Raw genomic sequence first — 19909 nt, forward strand, 5'->3', positions numbered from 1 at the left:
CAATTATTATTATTATTATTATTATTAATGTCATTATTTAATTTTTACTTTACCTCTCTCCTCTTTCTCACAAACAATGAGGCTTGAAATGTGCTTTTAAAAAGCTCTCCCAAATCCAGTTGAGAAAATCCACTTCTAATTACATTTTTAATGTGCCTTTATTCAAAAAAATTAACCAAATAGCTTTTAATTTTTCAAAAGTGCAAATCCACTTATCAAATGTGAAATTGAGAGTACCCAAATGAACTTTATAAGAATCAAATTATAACAAGTTAAAGTTTAAGAATTAGGTTACAATTGAGTTAAAATTTTAAAAATTAAATGATTAATTTTTCCTTATATTTTTATGGTCTTTTCTTTGTTTGGTTGTCCTAATTTGATTCTGGCATGTTTTTAAATAATTGAAATTGGGATAATTCAAAATACTCTTATCATGTATTGTATGTATTTTTGCACAATATTTTTCATAAGAAAATTGCATAAAAATAATCAAAGTAATCTATACATAAACATTCACCAAAAAGACAATATACTTGTCATATCATTATTAATAAATTATATGTTTATTTAAAATCCATTCGAAAACTCAACGAGGATTTTAAAAAGAGAATCTGTTTTTTTTTTTAAAAAAAATTGTAAACAGTATTATTTACCCAAAGCGACCAATAGTCCAAAGCTTTATAGGGGCAGGGGATTCAGATCACCTCAATTGCGTCAGGTGCGGTGCCTGGAAGTGTCAAAACCATAGCTTTCGGATTGATCTCGTGATTGGGAGAGGGGTTGATATAAAATTAAGGGAGAATGGTGTTAGAATCTCAAAACAATAAATTTATTATAGACAAAATTTCCTAAAAAAGCAGTTGTAAATATTAATTTAATTAGTTATAAATTTAAGAGTTCTAACTATAAATAAGACATTTAAATTTTAAATATAACTCAATTTCTAGTTAAAATTCTTGTTTGCAATTATTTCAATCAATATTCACAAATTTTTTTTATTTTATCAAAAGCTTAGATGTTATAAATTTGCAATTTTGGGACTTTATTGCCATCCCCGGAAATCAATTTACCTACTGCCAAAATACAATACACGCGCATATCTATCTGTGCGGATGTTCAAACAGTTTTCTTCTATGGAGGGATACATAGCACTAATGAGCTTTCCTTGTTGGAGATCATGCTTGTGTGCGTTTGAGTTCGTCTATGTTCAAATCCACTCCTTTGAAAAAAAAAAAAAAGATTGGCAGGCTCATAATTTTTTTTTTTTTGCCAAAAAGCAGGCTCATAATTGTTGCTTCTCAGTTTTTATAATATGATTAGTGTTTGCAGTATTTGCAAACTAGCAGAGCATCTAGAGCATTATCCTCCCCTCCCCTGTTTCGTGAAATATTGTCGCACACTGAATTAATAATCTAAATCCTTATTTGCCAGAGACAACAATAAGAAATAATGACGTTGCCCGAATTTGTCCTCCAAGAAGAACGAGCAATTTGGCATGTTTTCCGCACATAGCAAATTAATTTACACCACCATCCCAACCACGAGATCAATCTTGACATGACAGCTACTACGCCGAATCCGGGGAGGGATGGAGGAGGAATGAACAAGTGAATCAGGGACGATGATCGACGTAAAGTTAAAAGCGGAAACCTTTTATTTTTCCCATTCTTACATGGTTAATAAAAATTGGGCAATTTCCGTTTCCCCTAGTTGATCCCCTTTTTTGTTATAAAGATTACCCTGATTATCCACAAAACATCTCAAGTTCTTTTTTTCTGCTTTAAGAGGGATGCTGCACGCAGCACAATCCTATCAACTTCATCAAGCTTGGGCAAGTCCACATCTTCCATGGACTTGGAGTTTTTGGACTTCAAAGATATTTGTCGCAAGTGCTCCTCAAAGTCATCGATTTCCCCGTCATTCTGATCTGGAAATTTCTCAAATTTGTCCAAATAAAGAGGCCGTTCCTCTTTTACTTCGTTCTCCGAGTCAATCTCAAAGAGGTCTGATAAATCTTCGGGATCTGTATCTAATTGTGTGTCAATATCAGTTTCATCCTCCGGGCACTTGCTGTTCTTGTTTATTATCTCATGAAGTTTATCTGCATTTCCTAACTGGAACCTTGTAACGCTACCGGATTCAATACTCTCATTGTCATCAATTTTCTGGTTTTCCTCAGCAGCATCTATTTTGCTATCGGCTTTGCTCTTGAGCTGTGCTTGAAGCATCTCAAGCTCTTGCTCAAGTCTCGGAATATATCTCCTCACAGCTCGAAGGCCATCTCTACACTTGGATTTGTCCAATGCCTGCATGAGAAATTAAGAATGAAGTAAATATTAATGCTTCTGACAATACTGCAGCTGCTAAAGATACGTGAATACAAGAATGGGGATGGTCCTAAAAGGATGGAAAGAAGGTTGCATGCGTTTTCTCTTAGTGCTCCATCGTGTGGCAATATCTCAGTAAATAAGATCCACTAAACAAAATAGTCATTTTTCAGATGAAACGCAGTAGCAAAGCAATTGGTAGCAAGAATTCATTGTATTTTTTCAGCATAAATTTGAATGACAATGTGAAAACTGCTAAGTAAGGATACCAGTCACTCAGTCGTGAGAAATAACGGCGAATTTCCAGCTGTGTTGCCTTGAAGTTTTGCAATTTCCAGTAATGGAGTCAGACCCAAAAACAAACAAATGAAAAAAAAAAAAAACAGTGAGCACCTCCGACTGCTGAGGAGGGGAATTTGAGACATCAAATATTCAAATCTATGTGGACACTTCAATCTATTACTCTAATAAAAAAGGGCCAAAAACTGAACAGAGGCTTGGACCAAAAAGAGAAAAGGACATGAACAAAGCCACCATACCTTCTTCCTTGACAGGGTAACCCGGGGAGACATTATCTCAGTTGGTGGCTGAGAATAGTTCTTCCCCCTGTACATTATTATTGTGTCATCTTCATGAATGTCAAGCACGATCCCTCCAGTCAGTCTTGCCAGCTCTGCAGCAATCTCCTTGACCTCCTCTGGCGTAAATGTCTTCACCACCACTTTCAAAGTCTGGTGTTTCTTCCAGTGCAAATGCATGTTCAGAATCACACCTTGGTATATTCCACGTCTTCCAACAGGCACATAATTTTTACATTTGAGGCCCATCTTTAGGAAGAAAAAGTGCTCTTCTGGCGTCAATATCTCAGGATCATGGGTTGTTTCCGATGATTCTGCAGGCTCAATCTTCTTCAGAGCTTCAAGAAGCCTCTCTTCTTTTTTCCTAGCCTAGAACAGTGAAGAAAGCATTGAAAATTGATTAATTGATGCAACTGACAGACATTAAATACATTTTGGTAAACCAAAAGCCCAGCTTAACACATGTTTTCTTAATCATGAGGCAAAAAAAGAAACACTACAGTCAACGTGCCACCCAATTCATCTGTGGTCCCACCCTCCATTCCCAAACACAATACTAGTGTGCTGTAATGCTAACGTTAACAAAAAAAAAAAAAAAAAGTCTTTTATCCTGCTATATTATATAGCTTTGCTATGTATTTTTTAACTTGTGCCTAGTTGCATCTGACTATTCAAGCAGCAGGCCACCAGTACAAGAAAGGAGGTTGGGTAAATTCAGGAGATTGTTGGAGGCCAATGGATTTTGAATTAGAGGAAAAGGAGAAGTTTTTAGAAGATAGTGGGGATCACTGCTGGTTATTGTCTGATCATCCTCAGTTCCATTGTCATTCTTATGATATAATTTAGAGAGACCTCAGGCATACCAGCAACATATATTATCCAAGAGAGAATCACATTCAAGGACCACTTAAGATTTAAGAAACTTATTTGCAAATAAGGATCAATACAGAATGGACTATAAAAATAGGAACTTGGATTTGTTTTTTCTCGAATAGGACTTGTCATTAGTCCTTATCTGCAAATAAGTTTCTTGACTGGTCCTTGGATGTGATTTTCCCTATATCCTATCATATTCCAAATTATACAAAGTGCCAATAGCCATATCACATGTGCAACCATTGCATATCGTGAATTAGGTAATGCTGGGTAAGACTTTCTCATGGCATGCCATCTCAAAAAATAACTTAAAAAGCTTTAAAGATCCAAAAGTGATTGATCCAGGATTGATAAGACGCCATAGTAAGCAAAAGGAGTATCTCACAAATTCCCGGACATTCAGACCTGCATGAACAGCTATCATGTATGGAATACAAGTCAAGTGAGTAGTAACTGAGTATTGAGCACTCATGATCTAAATAAACTCAAGGATTGCGGAATCATAAACCTTCAGAACCTTTCACTTAAGATAAGTTTATCATAATTACGTTTGACATTTGACGCATAAAATCATATTGATGTATTCAAAACCAAGGGTAAGAGCACGCCATGGATAGAACTGCTAGGGTTGACCTTATTAAAGGACAAGGAAAAGTTAGCTTTGTGCAACTCAGAATGCTATAACACGAGAAACCTCACTGATTAACTTATACCCACCCTCTCGCAGAGGAAAAAAGAATAAAATATACCCCTCCTTTACCAAAAAAAACCTGAAACTTCCTAGTATCCCATGTGACACTTTTTCCTCTACATAGACACCTACTCCAGCCAACCCAGCAGCAGTCTCTTTGATCTCCTCTAATCATGCACAAATTTCGACCATTAAATATTTGCAAAGATGGCAAGGAGTTTGCTCTTTTCCTTGCTATCTAATGTTCTAATCTGCTGGGGAAGCTGTGGAAAATCAAATCCACATGAATCTGGTACACTCAACATACCCAGCACATTACATTTAGCCCAGGAACTCCTCAGTAGCAGCATTAACATATCACAGTTCATTGCCAATTGTATCCACATGAAAGACAGAGACCGAGTTCCATAATTACTAATTAGTAAGACAAAGCCCCTTCTAGAATAGAGGATTCAAAAGAAAACCTAAAAAAAATCCTCTGCTGCTAGGCCTGGAAAAGTCCACCACCTCCTACTGGAGCAAACTCTTTTAAGAGGTTCAACCCTACAGTCATATCACAATCATAATATGATCAACTGTTCCTTTTATTTCTCTGGCCTGCCATACTTAAAATTAGTCCACCAATCCTACAATTTAGAAAAATATACCCCACAGGAGAATTATGCAATTAGAGAATAAGTAAACAACAATAAGAAACTTAGAACTATGACCATGTAAGAGACAAGACATGGAGAATAAATCCACATGGCAAAGAGGACTTGTAACCAAACTTTGTAATATAAACAGATTCTTCGATCAATAAGTTTTATTGAATCACGAAAATGAACACATGAAATGCCAACTGACTATTGGAGCATCCGCTGAAATATAGAAATTATAAAGGCAGAAAGAGATTGCTTTTACAAAGGCTTTCCTTTTCATACCTAACTTTGTTCATGCTAGAATTTTAAGTTGAGAAATTAGATCTATTTAGCATGCAATTTTGAATTGGGAATAAGGGAATCTACTCAAGAAAATTCTTTGTCGACAGAATATCAGTTGGTAATCATGTACTAATCCGATTGTATTCTCCACAAAACAAATTCCTATGCGAACAAGATGACAACACTAATATATGGTAGAGTTTCAAAGAACAAGATTTTTTCCTATCATGAAGTTCACCATGTTAGGGAACTTGTCACATGTTGAACATTAACCTAACAAATCCCTTTTCATGAAAGGAATATGAGTGCAAGTTCTGTTCAATTCAATCTAAAAGGTAAAATAAAAGCTGCTTCATGTTGAATGCAATAGGAAACAAGAAAGTGTAGCCACATAACTAGCATAGTGGCACAAGAGGAAAAAGAGCCAGACTCAGAGTATTTGAAGACAACGGGCAAGTGTTGATGGTGCAAATTAAATTGGGATAGAAATGCACCAACAACAGTTGCTTGGGCAAGAAAACAAGAATTTACCTTCCTCAATTTGTATAGTATTTTTTCTTCTGCAGTCATTCTTTGGTACTCTTTCTTCTTCTTCCATCTAAAGAGCTTTAGCCACCTTACAACTGCTCTTTTCCCCTTTAGTTTCTTCCTCTTTATTTTGCCATTGCAAGCACCAGTGACAGTTGAAGACTTTTCAGAATCCTGAAGTGGCTCTACAACTTTATCATTAGACTTCAGGCATGGACCTGAATGAATGCATAGGTGTCCTGAGAAAGGAGATGTTTTTATGTCATAGTGGCAGCCGAAACCAGACTCCTGACTACAAGCCTTGCTTATCAAAGAGTTCAAGCTACTGCAGTGCAGAAGATTCAACATTACAATATCAGACATCTTTGGACTGATTTATACCCTCCGAAGTGTATACTAAAATCAACAATGTAATAAATCGCTGCAATAACATTCATCTTCACTATTTGCATTCTAATAGATATGTTACATCTTGCTTCAGAATTTTGTATAATCACGTGCCAGGGCCCTCTCCCATTGCTATTTATATAGATGAAATATAACTGCATAAGTAGGGGCGAAAATACAATTGCCATACATAGCTTTGCACTTCCTAAGCATCATAATCATAAATCATAAAAAGATAAATATAGACAAGTTTTTCTAAGAAAAAAACAACCCAAGGAGAAAAAAAAAAAGACATTGAAAATGCCACGTAGTCGATCAAATTACTCAATCACCAATATAAATTCAACTACTGTTTAATAATTTCTCTCTCGTTTGTAAAGGTGAGGTGAAAACACAACAAAGAGAAAAGTACCTGGTTCTGCGAAGTACACGACGGGAAAAGAGTGGCAGAAAGAGCAAAGTATTTGAGAGATTCTTAAACGAGTGAGATTTACCGGGCGCTAATGACGCCAAAACCCTCCCCGCCATCTTTCTCTCCGCCTCGTTTCCTTTTGTCACATTCCCTCTCTTCTTCCCGCCGAAATTGTTATTCTTGCAGCAGGCATTTTGTCGAAAAGGTAGAGAGGCTAATATGGAATTTTTCCCCCAATCTTAATTTAGAGACTAAGCGCCATCCTTCAAACCTCAACACGACAGTCCTACTATCAGAGTTAGCAATCCAAAACGCAGTTAACTCATTGGGGGTAACCAAACATCACAGGCAGAATGAAAACCATGTTTTTCCTTCTAACCACGTTACCGGAGAAGCACCTGAAGACCAGCTTCTCCATTTGAAAATCACAGTGGAAACAGTCAGTTAACATTAATGCCCCTTGGTTAATCAATGGCGAGGAAGCGATTTTGGGGGGGAGAGACTACCGATGAGAAACGAAGAAAGGAAAGGGACAGAAGAAGCTCATCGATTTTTTGCCCCGTCTTCCGAATATGAACTAGAACTAGACTTCCCGAGTTCGCGTGCGACCCACGGGAAATTTTGAGATATTTAACAACTTTTCTATTTATAAGGAATCCCTTAAAATGATTTTTCATTTTGAATGGTTTCTTATTTTTTAATTAAAATTTTTAAGAGATCAATGATATGAAAATTAGGTTGTATATGATTAGGTTGCTTTTATTGCTTTTTAGATCTGTGAATGCAATATTTTTTTAATAATCAATAAAATTGATTTTTTTTAGCCAAACAAATAATTTGAAGTATGTAATTGTCATCAATGTTATTATGAAGTGCTTAATTGTTATTTTTTCTGAAAATAACTAAAAGTACGCGTTTTTTTTTTTTTACGAGTCCAGTCAAATGAACCAATTCCTTTTCGCATTTTATTGCCTGTTCTAATTTTTTGTTAGTGTTAACAAGTGAACCAACTCCCCCCCCTTTTTTGTTGGAGATTGATTATAATATCCGTGAATCTGGATGTTATGTTAAATTAAATAACATTTAATTTAATTTAGTATATCTGATTAAATTAGTTTTAATTAAATAAATAATCAACAATTAAATGAAGATTTAATCTTACCTGAATCTAATATATCTTATTGTGTAAGATGTTATATTTATTGGGATTTATTTATTTTGCATTCAATCTTTCATCAGCTTGTTTGGCATGCTGGAACTGAGGTTGAAAAAAAATGAAAGTGAAAGTGAAAGTCTAGAAAATGCATGTTTGGTGCTGTGAATTCAGTTCCTTAAAAAGCACTTCCACCAAAATCAATGGGACTCAGTTCCATTAGGACCCTTGTGAAACTCAATTCCATCGGATCCACTTCCCTTTAAGCTCTAGCCTCTCCTCTTCCTCAATGAGATGATGACCAACTCCTTCCTTGATGGTTCCCATTGACGATGACAATAGAGCTTGACGACAGAAGTTGAAGCCAGCGGCGAACATTAGATGCAGGTGGGCTATGGCCGTGCTCAATAGTGGCAAAGGTTGAATCCGCTTGCATTGTCTCCTCCACCCCTTCCATGGTATCCCTCAACTCTGCCACCATCATCGCCAGCACTTCCATCATCTTCTCCCCAGAGTTCATTTGCCCGACGATTTCAAGTGATGACTGTTTGATTTCTGGCATTGTGGTCAGCACCTCCCTGTTCGATTTTTGGCTAGTACCTTTGTCGGCAGCAGCTCTATTATCACCTCCATGATTGTTCGAGTTCAATCTCCATATTTGCACAATGATTGCTGACTATGTTGTTTGCTTTGATTGATCTAGAATCTTGGATGAACTTTGTTTTGATTTTCTTTTAATTCATTCTTTTTGTTTTCGATATGAATCTCCAGATCTATTGGTTTTGATGATTGATTTTGTTCTTTTAATTTCTAGTTTGATAGAAGGTTTTTCGCTCTTTGACGGTAAGGTTTTGATAAGCAATGGTTGAAGATATTTTTTTTTACTTGGAGGGCATTTTGGTATTTCACACTATAAATATATATTTTACTTAAAAGTTATACCTCACTTCCATGTGAATGCTAAATATGTTTTAAGATCTCATTTTTACTTCATTTACACTTTCATTTCCATTAAAAAACAATCACATGCTACCAAACGGGCCATAAGAGATTTGATTTACAACAATATAATATCTAAATTTAAGGTAGCCACCCTCACTAAAAGAGGCACATTAGAGTTGAATAGGTACTCAAATATTTGCCCTTCCTCGAGGTGCATTATTGGTTTTGGCGTGATTCTAACCTGAACTTAAATTATTTATGAATAATTTGTTTGTTTCTCTTATTTCCGACATTTTATATAGACCTTTTTAGTTCAGATTTCATTTTTTATATTAATTATACTTTAAAGTTGATATTAAGTTCCAAAAAAAAAAAGAATATGTCTTTAGTTAAGACTTATGTACTTAATTTTATATATTTAATATATTTATATCCAATCAAACCATGCAAGTGGATCTTAATGTATTGATAAAATTAACTAATAACATTAATTTATTATGAAATAAATAATTTATAAAAAATTCATATTTAATTAAAAACAAACACATTAAATATATAAAGTTAAATATATAAGTTTTCTCATGCCTTTGCCATAACATTCAAAACCAAACTACACGTAATCATTCTTCGATCTAATATCCAAAGATTGGACATTGATAAACAATGCATCAATAATGTTATTTCCATTTTATTGTTTGAGGTATGGTCTTTGTGTGCGTGTGTATCGAATACATATGTATTTCCTTGCAAACAACCAATGACTAATCCTTTTTGAGATGTTTGGACTAAAGCATAAAACGTCATTCAAATGAATTATAGGATTAGTTAGATTAAGTAATTGAAGAGTCAAACTCAATTGAAACAAAAGGGCTGGCCCTGAGCTCAATAGAAGGCCATGATAGAATAAACATGTTAAAATTCCGTCAATTACAAACATTGAACTATTGGCACAAAAAGGCATGATCTTGAGTGATTCCAGAATTTATGAATATCGCACCCAAGTATCTCGGTGAGACGGGCTGATTATTAAAAATGGAGAACACGAAATAAAGATCGTGCCATGAGTTTCACAATATCCCTAATTCATTGGTAAAGCGTTATAAGTCTTAAAGAAGAGGCTACTACCACTTTGACACTATAAATAGAAGATAAAGATACAAAAAAAAAAAGTCAACACTTAATCAAAGACTCACATTCTACATTTTTAGCCTTTAGTTTTATCAGTTAGTTTTAAGACTTGTAACTTTTTACATTTTCATAAAAATCAAAACACTTATTCTATCAAAATTTTGTATCTCTTTTATATCCAAGTCAACTGTGATAAAAGAGCTCGGGACCTTTTTGTTATTAATTAAGACTTAGTGTTTCTAGCGCACTTAACATTTATTGTTTATGACGAATATGAGGTATAGAGATTATAGGGGGTATTTTATACACACGCAAAGAGACCCAAGACAGAAAGGCTTTATATACCTCAAAAGGGACTAGCCATTAGCTGACTGCAAGGAGATTATTATAGTAAGATAATGATAAGGAAAAATTATTCATTTAGTCCTTATAGTTTTGACTTAATTGTAACTCAGTTTTTAAATTTTGATTCACTAACTTAGTTCTTAAAGTTTTGATTCGGTTGTGAATCAATCCCTGAATTTTACCTTTTACAATTTAGTCCTTAAAATTTCAATCTTTTAAATATTGGTCTCTATATTTTAAGAAATAAAATTATAAAAATTAAAAATATTTTAAACTTTTAATATTTATAATATTTATACAGGTTAAAAAGGTTTTAATAATTTAAAATATTAGTATTAAATTTTAAAATATTTTTAGTCTTTATAATTTTATTTTTTAAAATATAGGAATTAACATTTAGGAGATTGAAACTTCAAGTATTAAATTATAAGAGCTAAAGTTTAGAGACTGATTAACAACTGAGTCAAAATTTTAGGGATTGAATTGTAATGAGTTAAAGTTAGGGAATTGAGTTGCAACTGAATCAAAACTATGATGATTAAATAATTAATTTTTCTTACTGATAATAATAAGTTGAGTAGGTTTTGGAGTAAACTTGATAATCATACTTAACTTAGAGCAGCGGCAATATCATGACAAGAAAAATTAGGAAAAAAATTTAATTCATCCTAAGAACAAACATGGAAATCCTGATGAGGGATGGAGCTGAAGAGTACCAAACGATGATGATTTAAGAGAATATATTCGGGGTTAGTTAAGTATTGAATTTTGTAGACAACACTTTTTTAAGAAGGGAAGGATTGTAACATTTCAATGTTAATTTTAGAATTTAAATAATGCTAAAAATTGATTTATCAAGTAAATTGAAGTTGGAAAATGTTTATTGATAATGATTAGAGTTTAATAAGATCATTTTGTATAAATTAAAATTTACCAGATAATTATTTGAGAAAATAAAACTTGCTCAAGATATGTTAAATTTTAAGGATATTTTGCTAAAAAAGATGAAAAATAATAAGAATAGGTGAGATTAAATAAAATTATATAAATTATTTCTCATTTGAGATATTATAATTATAATTTTTTAAATATTATGAAAATTATATTTGACCAGTCTATAAATTAAATTTACCTATTTAAATTTTATGAAAGATTTGAAATATTGTAGAAAATTATGAAAGTTTTTTTTTGAAAATTTGAGAAATTATATATAATAAATTAATATTGAAATATTATATGAAAATTATATATAAAGAATTAAGGAAACAAAGAGGTATTCAAGTAAAAATAAAAAAAGCAAGTGAACCCACACCCTTATAACACCCCAGCTCATATCACAAACCTCTCCTCTCTTTAAGGGAAGCAAAAGTTTGAGAACTAAGACTTAGAGTAAGTATTGAATTTCATCGAATCATGAGATTATTAAGATAAGTGAGCATTTAAATTTAGTTAATTTAACTTGTTAAATAATGATTGAACTTTTGTATTTAGATATGTTAAGGTTGAGCCCTAAGTGTAAACAAAAGGATTTCAATTTTTAGATTTAACTAGTACTTGAAATTTTAATAATTGATTATGAGAACTTAGAAAAACTTGTTAGAAATTGATTTTGAAGTTGAATCCCAAGGTTGAGTGGTTTTTAACTACGGATGAATTAATGTGAATTTTTGGATATATTTTTATGAGTAATCTGGACATGATTGTTTGGCAAATAAATTATTTCAGTTATAAACTTTAACTAAAAAGAATTTCATGTTTAAATTTTTATGATAATTGAATTTTATTTTAGTTACCGCTTTGTACTCGATATCTTTACTTTGGAAAGAGACTTTTTACCACAGCTGTGATACTTTGGAACCTTTAATCCTTTTTAAGTAATATGAAAAGTAATTTGGTAATAGATAAAAGGTCATGGGATGTTTGCAATTATGAAACTCATTAGACAAGCTTGAAATAAAATTCTAAAAGAACAAATGGGAAAATAAGATTTGACATGAAGATGAATTTTGAGAATTTGAAATTTAGAGTTGAGTTAATTTAACCCTTTTGGCTATTTTTTAATTAATTGTAATTATAATATAAACCATGTAGATTTGCAGTTTATAAGAGATATTCCCTCAATTTTATTTATAAGTTATTTCTATCAACCTCATCTATATAATATAAACCAACACAACAAAAGTATAAAGAATAAAATTTAATAAAACTACAAACATAATCCTAAAAAAATAAATAAATTATATAATATTTTTTTGATTTCCTCTTTCTTACTTTTTAAGAGTAGTTTAGATATTTTATTTAAAATAAAACATTATTATTAATTCAATGACTTATAAAGTAAATCACTTCACCCTTCTAAAAATTGATCAATAAAGTGGACGAGACATAGTGTGATATCTAGAAGCATTCAATGGTTAGTATTGTTTAGCTAATGCAAGAGATAATGATGATCTATTCTCTTTATAATAGAAAACTGTTGTTTTATATTATTATATATGTGTGTGCGCATATATATATATATATATATATAACTGCTCTGGATAATGCTGTGCCCACCAAAGGTTTGTTAGATTGATTTCTAAATTAGAAATATATGTAGTGAATTGTTTAGTATGTTTGTGTAATATTTAAATTGTTGTATAATTATTCTAGCTCTTTTAGGCATGCTAATTTATGTTGAATGATTATTTGACCGTAAAAATGATTTCTAATGATGGTTTAATCCTTTCAAATGTACTTGTTGGTTTTGAAAATTGAATATAATAATTTTTTAAAATATATTCTTGTGTTTTTGACATCTTTTGGAATGTCATGGAAAAAAATAAGGTGATTAGTATGTGGTTGTTATTGTATTAAAAATTAAGAATTGATTACCCGTTATCACGCGGTATACTTTATTAAGTACTTAGCGATGGGCTTTTTTGAAATTTCATGTTGCCTTGATTTGGGTTTTGTAACAATGAGCGTCTCTTTTTGAGAAAAAGGATTTAGTTCTAAAAGTTTTCATCGTTGGTTGAATGTGCTATTACTTTAGGCTTTAGCTGGTGAAAATAAAATGTAAAGAGCGAGACATACGAGGGAGATAAGTTATGCATCACTTATTGAATGGATTTTATGATTTTCATATTACTAACCGTGCAAATTAAAAAAATGAATGTGGTCGTGATGCAAAGACACCAATAGCTCAAATGAACGTCCTAGTTTCCTATGCAGAGCATCTCCATACATTCCTGCGCAGACTTCAGATCTGGACCGTGGATGAGATCTAACGGTTGTTGTTGATCTCCACGTCATCAAAGACTAGGCTTAATTTGGACCGTCCGTTTTCACGCGACCCCGCCGTTCGTCTCATGCGTGTATAAATCAGAATCAAACATCTCCCAGACCGCCATTCTCTGTTCTTGAGGTAATGTCTAGAAGTTTTTTTTAAAGAAGGAATAGAAATATAAAATGGGATGAGATGGCCGGCAAAAAGTCTTATACTATTATTTGAAAAAAATTTTTTAAAAAAAGTGGAATAACTTAGGATAGTATTTTAAGCTACTCCTTGCCATCTTAAACTTTTTTTGTTAAACCCTAAATTTGAAAAGTTGAGAATGAAATAATACAATATAAATAATATTTTAACAAAATTTCCTTTACCCTTCTCACCCCCTCTTTCTCTTTCACTCTCCTTTACCTTAAAACTAAAAAAATATAATTATACCTAATTTATCTATTAATTTTATAATTATTCTTAAATAATGATTAAATAAAATTATTTATTTTCTTAATAAAACTCTCAAATAATGAAATATTTTATTTCATTCCACTTCATCCCATTTCGTTAATGACCACTCATTTTCATTCTATCATATACTCTCAAATATATCCTTGAGGCTAGCTCCCTGCAAATTGCAAGACAAAATGATATCTTTTTATCATTTTTCATGGCCAAATCTCACCCAAAATCCTCATCTTGAAGATTTTTCAAAGCCTAGCTTCTTTAATTTCTTTCGGGTTTCATGTTTCTCAGGCGATAAAACTCCATTTTTTATTTTTTTCACAAATCTTCTCAAGTCATTGTCTCCTGATTTACTCCCACGAATAAACTTCTGACTTCTCTACATATTTCTCATCCTTTCTTTAAACCACGGTTCCACCAGCATTAACAAAATCATTAATTTTCTTCATGAACAAGTTTAAAAATGTTTAGATGGGACAAAACGCTGATTCAAAAAAGCGATGAGTCGACAACGAACAAGATGCTGAAATACCCCAACGATGATGAGATTAGAACAACCTTATTGCCAGGACTATAGTCAGTCATATAATTATTCAGAGTTGTCCTTTCTTTTTGGCAAAACTCACCTGATGTCAAAATGTCACTCTTAAACATCAAATTCACCGAAAACTGAATAAAAGACACAGCCATTATTAAGAATTTAATATAGGGTTTGATTTTGTGAACATTGTTATTGGCGAATAAAAATGAGGACCGTCACCGGAGTCATCTAAAGCTGTTATTATAATGCTTAGCTTCTTCACGTTGTTTTCTAAGAGCCAATTATTGATGATAAGTTAGAAAAGCCCACCTCCTAGGGCCGCTTGGCTCCTTGTTCTACTTATTATTCCTATCTGGTTCACTATCTTTAACCATCGTCTTGGTGCGGTGTGGAAGCCAATTGACAAGGTGATAAAGCAACTGGTTGACACTCATGGCGTTCTTCTCCGTGCTTTAATTTACGTAAAAACCTTTGAAGTCCATAAGTCAGGCAATCCTGTTTTCTCCTACTCTTCTCTAACATAATTAACCCATGTCCACATAAATTTTTTCAAGGGTCTAGGATTAGAGTTGCTTCTTTTGCTGGAAAAATTCACAATAGCTCTCTATTAAACTTTTCAACCTAATATTTCAATTACGTAAAAGCAGGTGGATTACAAATGAATATGTCTATCTTGTTTTGCAAATGATTGTAGCTCTCTTTTTCCCCCTAAACTTAAGGCTTTTGCTGTTACAAATGACATCGAAAATTATATGATCTGAAGTGTATAGTACGCATATAAAATATTTCTTTTCTTTTGATGTCGATGCTTATGTTTTTATGATACTTGGATGTGTAGGACTGTCCTCATAGTCTCATCCCGTAACCACCATGTCGTTAAAGAAAGATTTAGAGTCGAAGAAAGAGGAGAAGGAAGTGGAACGCAAGATTTCTCTCTTAGATTTGCCTGAACCAATTTTGGAACACATTCTTCAGTGCCTGACGGCTGCTGAATTGTGCAAACTAGCACATGTGTGCTCTTCTTTGAGAGTTAGATGTAGAAGTGATCCTTTATGGGAAAAGCTCATAATACGTAAATGGGGGAAATTAATTGGTAATGTTGCTTATCAAGAATGGAAATGGCATTTAGCTACAAGAGGGAGAGAGAATTATTTTAGCCAACAAGTTCAAAATGGATCGTTGGGATCAGTCTCAGGTGTTTGGCCAATTATTTGCCTTGGATCATTTTTAGAACACTGCAAGCCGCCTGGTAATTCACTGTCAGAAGATTCAATGATGGCTTGGTATTTCTATGTTGAGAAAGGCAAATTCTGGTTTCCTGCTCAAGTCTACAAGGTAATTGCTTAATCAATGCATTGAAATGTAGCTCTGCTAATTTCTTGCCAAATGATAAGTTTATCTATTTATTACAGAGCGGTGATTATATGCTTTATTGTTACGATGCTTTGGTCAGTTATAATTGTAGATCAGATCTATTTATAACCAGGTATTGAAAGTACTTCCTTCAAATTATTCAATGTACAGCTATTTTTTTGTAAGGTCATACAGAGTGTACGTCCTAAAAAGAAGATAGCCCTAACGTAGTTAAGCTTTGATGCCATATGGAGCCATATAAAGGGCATCTCGAAGGGTATTAAAAATGAATGCCTGTAAGAAGTAAGTTTGACACCATATATTTTAATCCAGCATTTCAAGGCATCTTAAACCAAAAACATGAAAGATTAATTTACATGCTCGACTTAATTAAAATAATCTTAATTATTGACACTTGACTTAAAAATGAATGCATATAAGAAGTAGGTTTGACACCATGTATGTTAATCCAACATTTCGGCATCTTAAACCAAACATAAAAGATTAATTTACAAGCTTGATTAATTAAAATCTTAATGATTCACACTTGACTTACTTGACTCAAGTTCCAATTGTAATTAACCGGACATTGACACCACTATATGTTTTAGGGAGAATTCCATGGGCAACCTATAATCCTGAAAAGCAAATGACACTGTAGCAATCAATATCTAATATCATTAAAAGGCCATATGAAGATTCTCAAGACTTTGTTTCAGGGAGCATCCAAGAAATAGGAGAATTTTACCGTAACTAAATTATGAGTTTCCCAATAGCTACACTCAAAAGTAAGACAGTGCTACTTTCTAAACATATTGTGAGTTCCAGAGTATTAAACTTCAACCATACTAAAAGGTCTTTATTAAACTCAAAATCATTGTAATCTTTTAGGTCTCAGTACTCTGGTTGGCGAGTGATGGAAGAGAGTATTAAGTGGGACAGATTGCGAGTAACTCCAACTCAGATTCCATATGTTCTTCATATTTCTGATTGTTTGAATGACTTGAAGCCTGGGGATCATATAGAAGTCCAGTGGAGATCATACAAAGATTGCCCTTATGGTACTATGTCTTTATATATTGAATCGTACAATTCTTATTTATTTTAGTGTTAAAAGTTTATTTTTGTCCTTGTGTCATTTCGTAGAACACTCAGTGCTTTAAATTTTTTATTGTACAATATTACTCTTAAAATAATTAAATCATAGCAATGTTGCTCTTAACATTAAATGTTCAAACATTAATGATTAACTAATTTGCTGACAAAAATATTAGCTTAACTCAAATTAAAGCAATGTTGTCCCTAATGTTAAGTTTAAGTTAGCAAAGTTAACGGTCAACGTTTATTCATGTAATGATCAAGAGCAACATTGCTATGATAAAAAGTCTAAAATACTAGGTGCTTTTACAAAAATAACTCAAAGACAAAAATAGGCTTTAACCCCTTTTAATGGAAAAAGCTCTTGCCTTCTTGCTTCATCAAATATTTATTCTATACTAGTATATATTCATAGTGCTGTCAAGTCTTGCATTACCTTTTACATTTTATATTGTGTTTTGTAATGGCATTGATGCCAGCCTCCATTTGGTTCATGTTGATGAATGTCTTGTAGAATGGTGGTATGCTACTGTTGGTCACTTGGAATCGTGCAGAGAAGATGATCACTGCCGTTGTCACCTAAGCAGTGAGATTTTTTTATTATATATCATTATTTAAGCAATGATATACCAGTTTGTTGATTTTTAAGGGTAAAAATTATTTTGAAAATAACCAGATAGCATGAACTTGACCTCGATGTAAGGTTTTTAGTGAATTGTTATCTTATTGTGATTGCCATATATCTTTTCTCATATTGGACCGATTTATATAATGGTACTATTCCATCAAATTTTGATGATAATTAAACTGACATTGTATTGCTTAATATAATTACAATTAGGTTTGTTGATTGTTGGGTTCATACAGTACCCTGCTGGTTCTCCGTATAGACGAGTAGCGTTGAAGAGAGTGAACCTCGAACAAACAAGCAACATAGGAGGTGGCTTTTATGGTGGAATCAGAAAGCTTCAAAGTGATGAAGTTGAAAAGTGGAAGCAGCTTTGGCCCGCTGTCGTTTAGAGTGTTAATACCCGAGCTGAGCAATCTACATGTGTATAAGTAAATATTCATTACACACAAGAATAATTTGACTACTTTTTATATTTCTCATGTTTTGTTTAATGCGCGTGAGATATACAGTATTTTTTTTTTTTGCAAAGCCTTACAATATATTCCTTTCGGTTCTATTTATAAAGTATGTTTTAAAAAGTTTATTTAATTCTATTAATAAATCACAATGCAACTTTTTAAGTAAAATTTGAAAAGTATTTATATAATTATCCTTTATAAAAGAAAAAAATAATATAACATTACTTTTTAAATTTGTTATATAAAGATATATTTAAAAATTTATACAATTTTTTTATTCTTTTACTTTTTTTGTATTGGTATTAATAATATTAATGATGTTGGTAGAAATAATTTATAAATAGGAATGGAAGAATACAATACTTATGTCAATAACGTCTTCCACATGCTATGTAACATTGATGCTATTATTTCTCCTCTTAATTGCATCTAGTTATAATTCTTACATACATATTTTATTGTAATTATTAACATTAATTTTAATAAATGGTAAAATTGAAAGGTCAAGCATTTTTTTATGAGTTTAAGAAAATTAATTATCATTTATTAATAAAAATGAAATTGATTAATTTTAACTTATCTCATAATTAAGACTGGAGGGAGTATACTTGTTAAGAGTGATTAACCCACGCTACTTTAAAGATAAAACACTATCATATCATAATAATCTAAATCAAGGTCCTAAGAAAATCTCAGATAACTAAATAAAAACTTGCGTAAACAAATCATTATGATAACTAATATACTGATCACTGATTTTTAAAAGTGCTATAATTTGATTATATGCATAAGGAAGACAAGTTTAAGGTATTCTTCAACTAAAAATTTTAAATTTTAAAAATAATTAATATATCTCTACTTGAAAACGTTTTGAATGAAAGGTTAGAATTTAATGAAATGGTTGCTGCTGTGAGAACCATGTTTGAATTCCCGCTGATGAAGATATATTTATTTTTAGTACGCGTATGATCGTGTCTCATATATGACCACCTCCAATGAGAGATTACCGTGAGCAGTAAAAAAACGTTTCCAATGGAAGATAAACATTATGCTTTAAAGATATCATATTGAAAGGATCGCTTGCTTAACTTGTATAGAGGAATCAAAAGACTCAAATTGAAGTAGCTAGTATTAAAACATCATCTCATCCTTGATACTGATTCTGCTGAGGATACTGTAGCTATTATTGGTGATGCGACAACTAGCCTACCGAAATCATGAAGTTATTTTTAAGATCAAGTCCTCACCAACTTGTGATTGAGTGGTTACTATTCAGAAGATCTCGTGAGACTCTAATGAGACTACTGATATTCTTACAATAAGGCAGGCGCTTTCCTGTGTTGTTAGGTTTCACCCTCTGTCCTCTCCTTCTCTTGAGTTAATTATTGTTTTGCAGCAGGACATTTTTACTACCTTGAAGGTTTTTTATTTTATTTTTTTCCCTGGTATAAAAAAAAAAAACATCATCTTCCCGCCTCGAGGTACATTTAGGATGATATTCCAATATGCCCCAAATGAATTAAATTCGTAGAAAATGCTGAAGGTTTATAATTAACGTTCCTTGCTAGACCAGGATGTGAAAATTTTAACTATTTCATTGACAAGTTCTCTTCACTAATTATTAAATAGCAATTAGAGTTTTCGTATATCTTCCGGTGACATGCTATATATTTTAGTCACATATATAGACGTATGCATATACTCTCTTTAGTAGACAGTGACAGAATATATTAATCAGGATTGGGTCACATCTTGTACGCGCAGCAGAAAGGCGGACAATTCGAGATCATACAACAGCTGAGAAGTTTTCAATT

General features: G+C 32.4%; 2 protein-coding genes across 4 annotated transcripts; one reads left to right on the forward strand and one right to left on the reverse strand.

Annotated features, from left to right (window-relative positions):
* Positions 1–1631: 1631 nt before the first annotated feature.
* LOC129304433 (uncharacterized CRM domain-containing protein At3g25440, chloroplastic) lies at positions 1632–7320 on the reverse strand. Of its 3 annotated transcripts, none has more exons than XM_054944094.1 (4): positions 6805–7320; positions 5927–6162; positions 2867–3274; positions 1632–2306 (listed from the first exon to the last, which is right to left on the reverse strand). In XM_054944094.1, the coding sequence occupies exons 1-4, from the start codon at positions 6836–6838 to the stop codon at positions 1761–1763; spliced, it is 1224 nt and encodes a 407-aa protein (XP_054800069.1). In that variant the 5' UTR covers positions 6839–7320; the 3' UTR covers positions 1632–1760. The 3 variants fall into 3 exon arrangements, with proteins under 3 accessions (XP_054800069.1, XP_054800062.1, XP_054800077.1); XM_054944087.1 differs by having other exon boundaries at positions 5927–6248; positions 6723–7320; XM_054944102.1 differs by having other exon boundaries at positions 6723–6861.
* An 8105-nt stretch (positions 7321–15425) lies between these two features.
* Positions 15426–18026, forward strand: LOC129302234 (F-box protein At2g41170-like). Its single transcript, XM_054940959.1, has 4 exons — positions 15426–15890; positions 15968–16041; positions 16800–16969; positions 17848–18026. Exons 1-4 carry the CDS (start codon positions 15426–15428, stop codon positions 18024–18026), a joined length of 888 nt encoding a protein of 295 aa, XP_054796934.1.
* The last annotated feature ends 1883 nt before the right edge of the window (positions 18027–19909 follow it).

Source organism: Prosopis cineraria, unplaced genomic scaffold (assembly GCF_029017545.1).
Source record: "Prosopis cineraria cultivar Desert tree isolate PC_DT_omini unplaced genomic scaffold, ASM2901754v1 PC1, whole genome shotgun sequence".
Classification (NCBI taxonomy): domain Eukaryota; kingdom Viridiplantae; phylum Streptophyta; class Magnoliopsida; order Fabales; family Fabaceae; genus Prosopis; species Prosopis cineraria.

What these genes read in the sequence shown, in the direction of transcription:
- LOC129304433 (XM_054944087.1), bottom strand. Translation starts at nt 6,838, where the DNA reads ATGGCGGGGAGGGTTTTGGCGTCATTAGCGCCCGGTAAATCTCACTCG. An exon ending in CGTGTACTTCGCAGAACCAG is followed by an intron (nt 6,249 to 6,722) that starts GTACTTTTCTCT and finishes TCTGCACTGCAG; the next exon opens with TAGCTTGAACTCTTTGATAA. An exon ending in TACTATACAAATTGAGGAAG is followed by an intron (nt 3,275 to 5,926) that starts GTAAATTCTTGT and finishes TCACTGTTCTAG; the next exon opens with GCTAGGAAAAAAGAAGAGAG.
- LOC129302234 (XM_054940959.1), top strand. Translation starts at nt 15,426, where the DNA reads ATGTCGTTAAAGAAAGATTTAGAGTCGAAGAAAGAGGAGAAGGAAGTG. An exon ending in TTCCTGCTCAAGTCTACAAG is followed by an intron (nt 15,891 to 15,967) that starts GTAATTGCTTAA and finishes TATTTATTACAG; the next exon opens with AGCGGTGATTATATGCTTTA. An exon ending in TCAGATCTATTTATAACCAG is followed by an intron (nt 16,042 to 16,799) that starts GTATTGAAAGTA and finishes GTAATCTTTTAG; the next exon opens with GTCTCAGTACTCTGGTTGGC.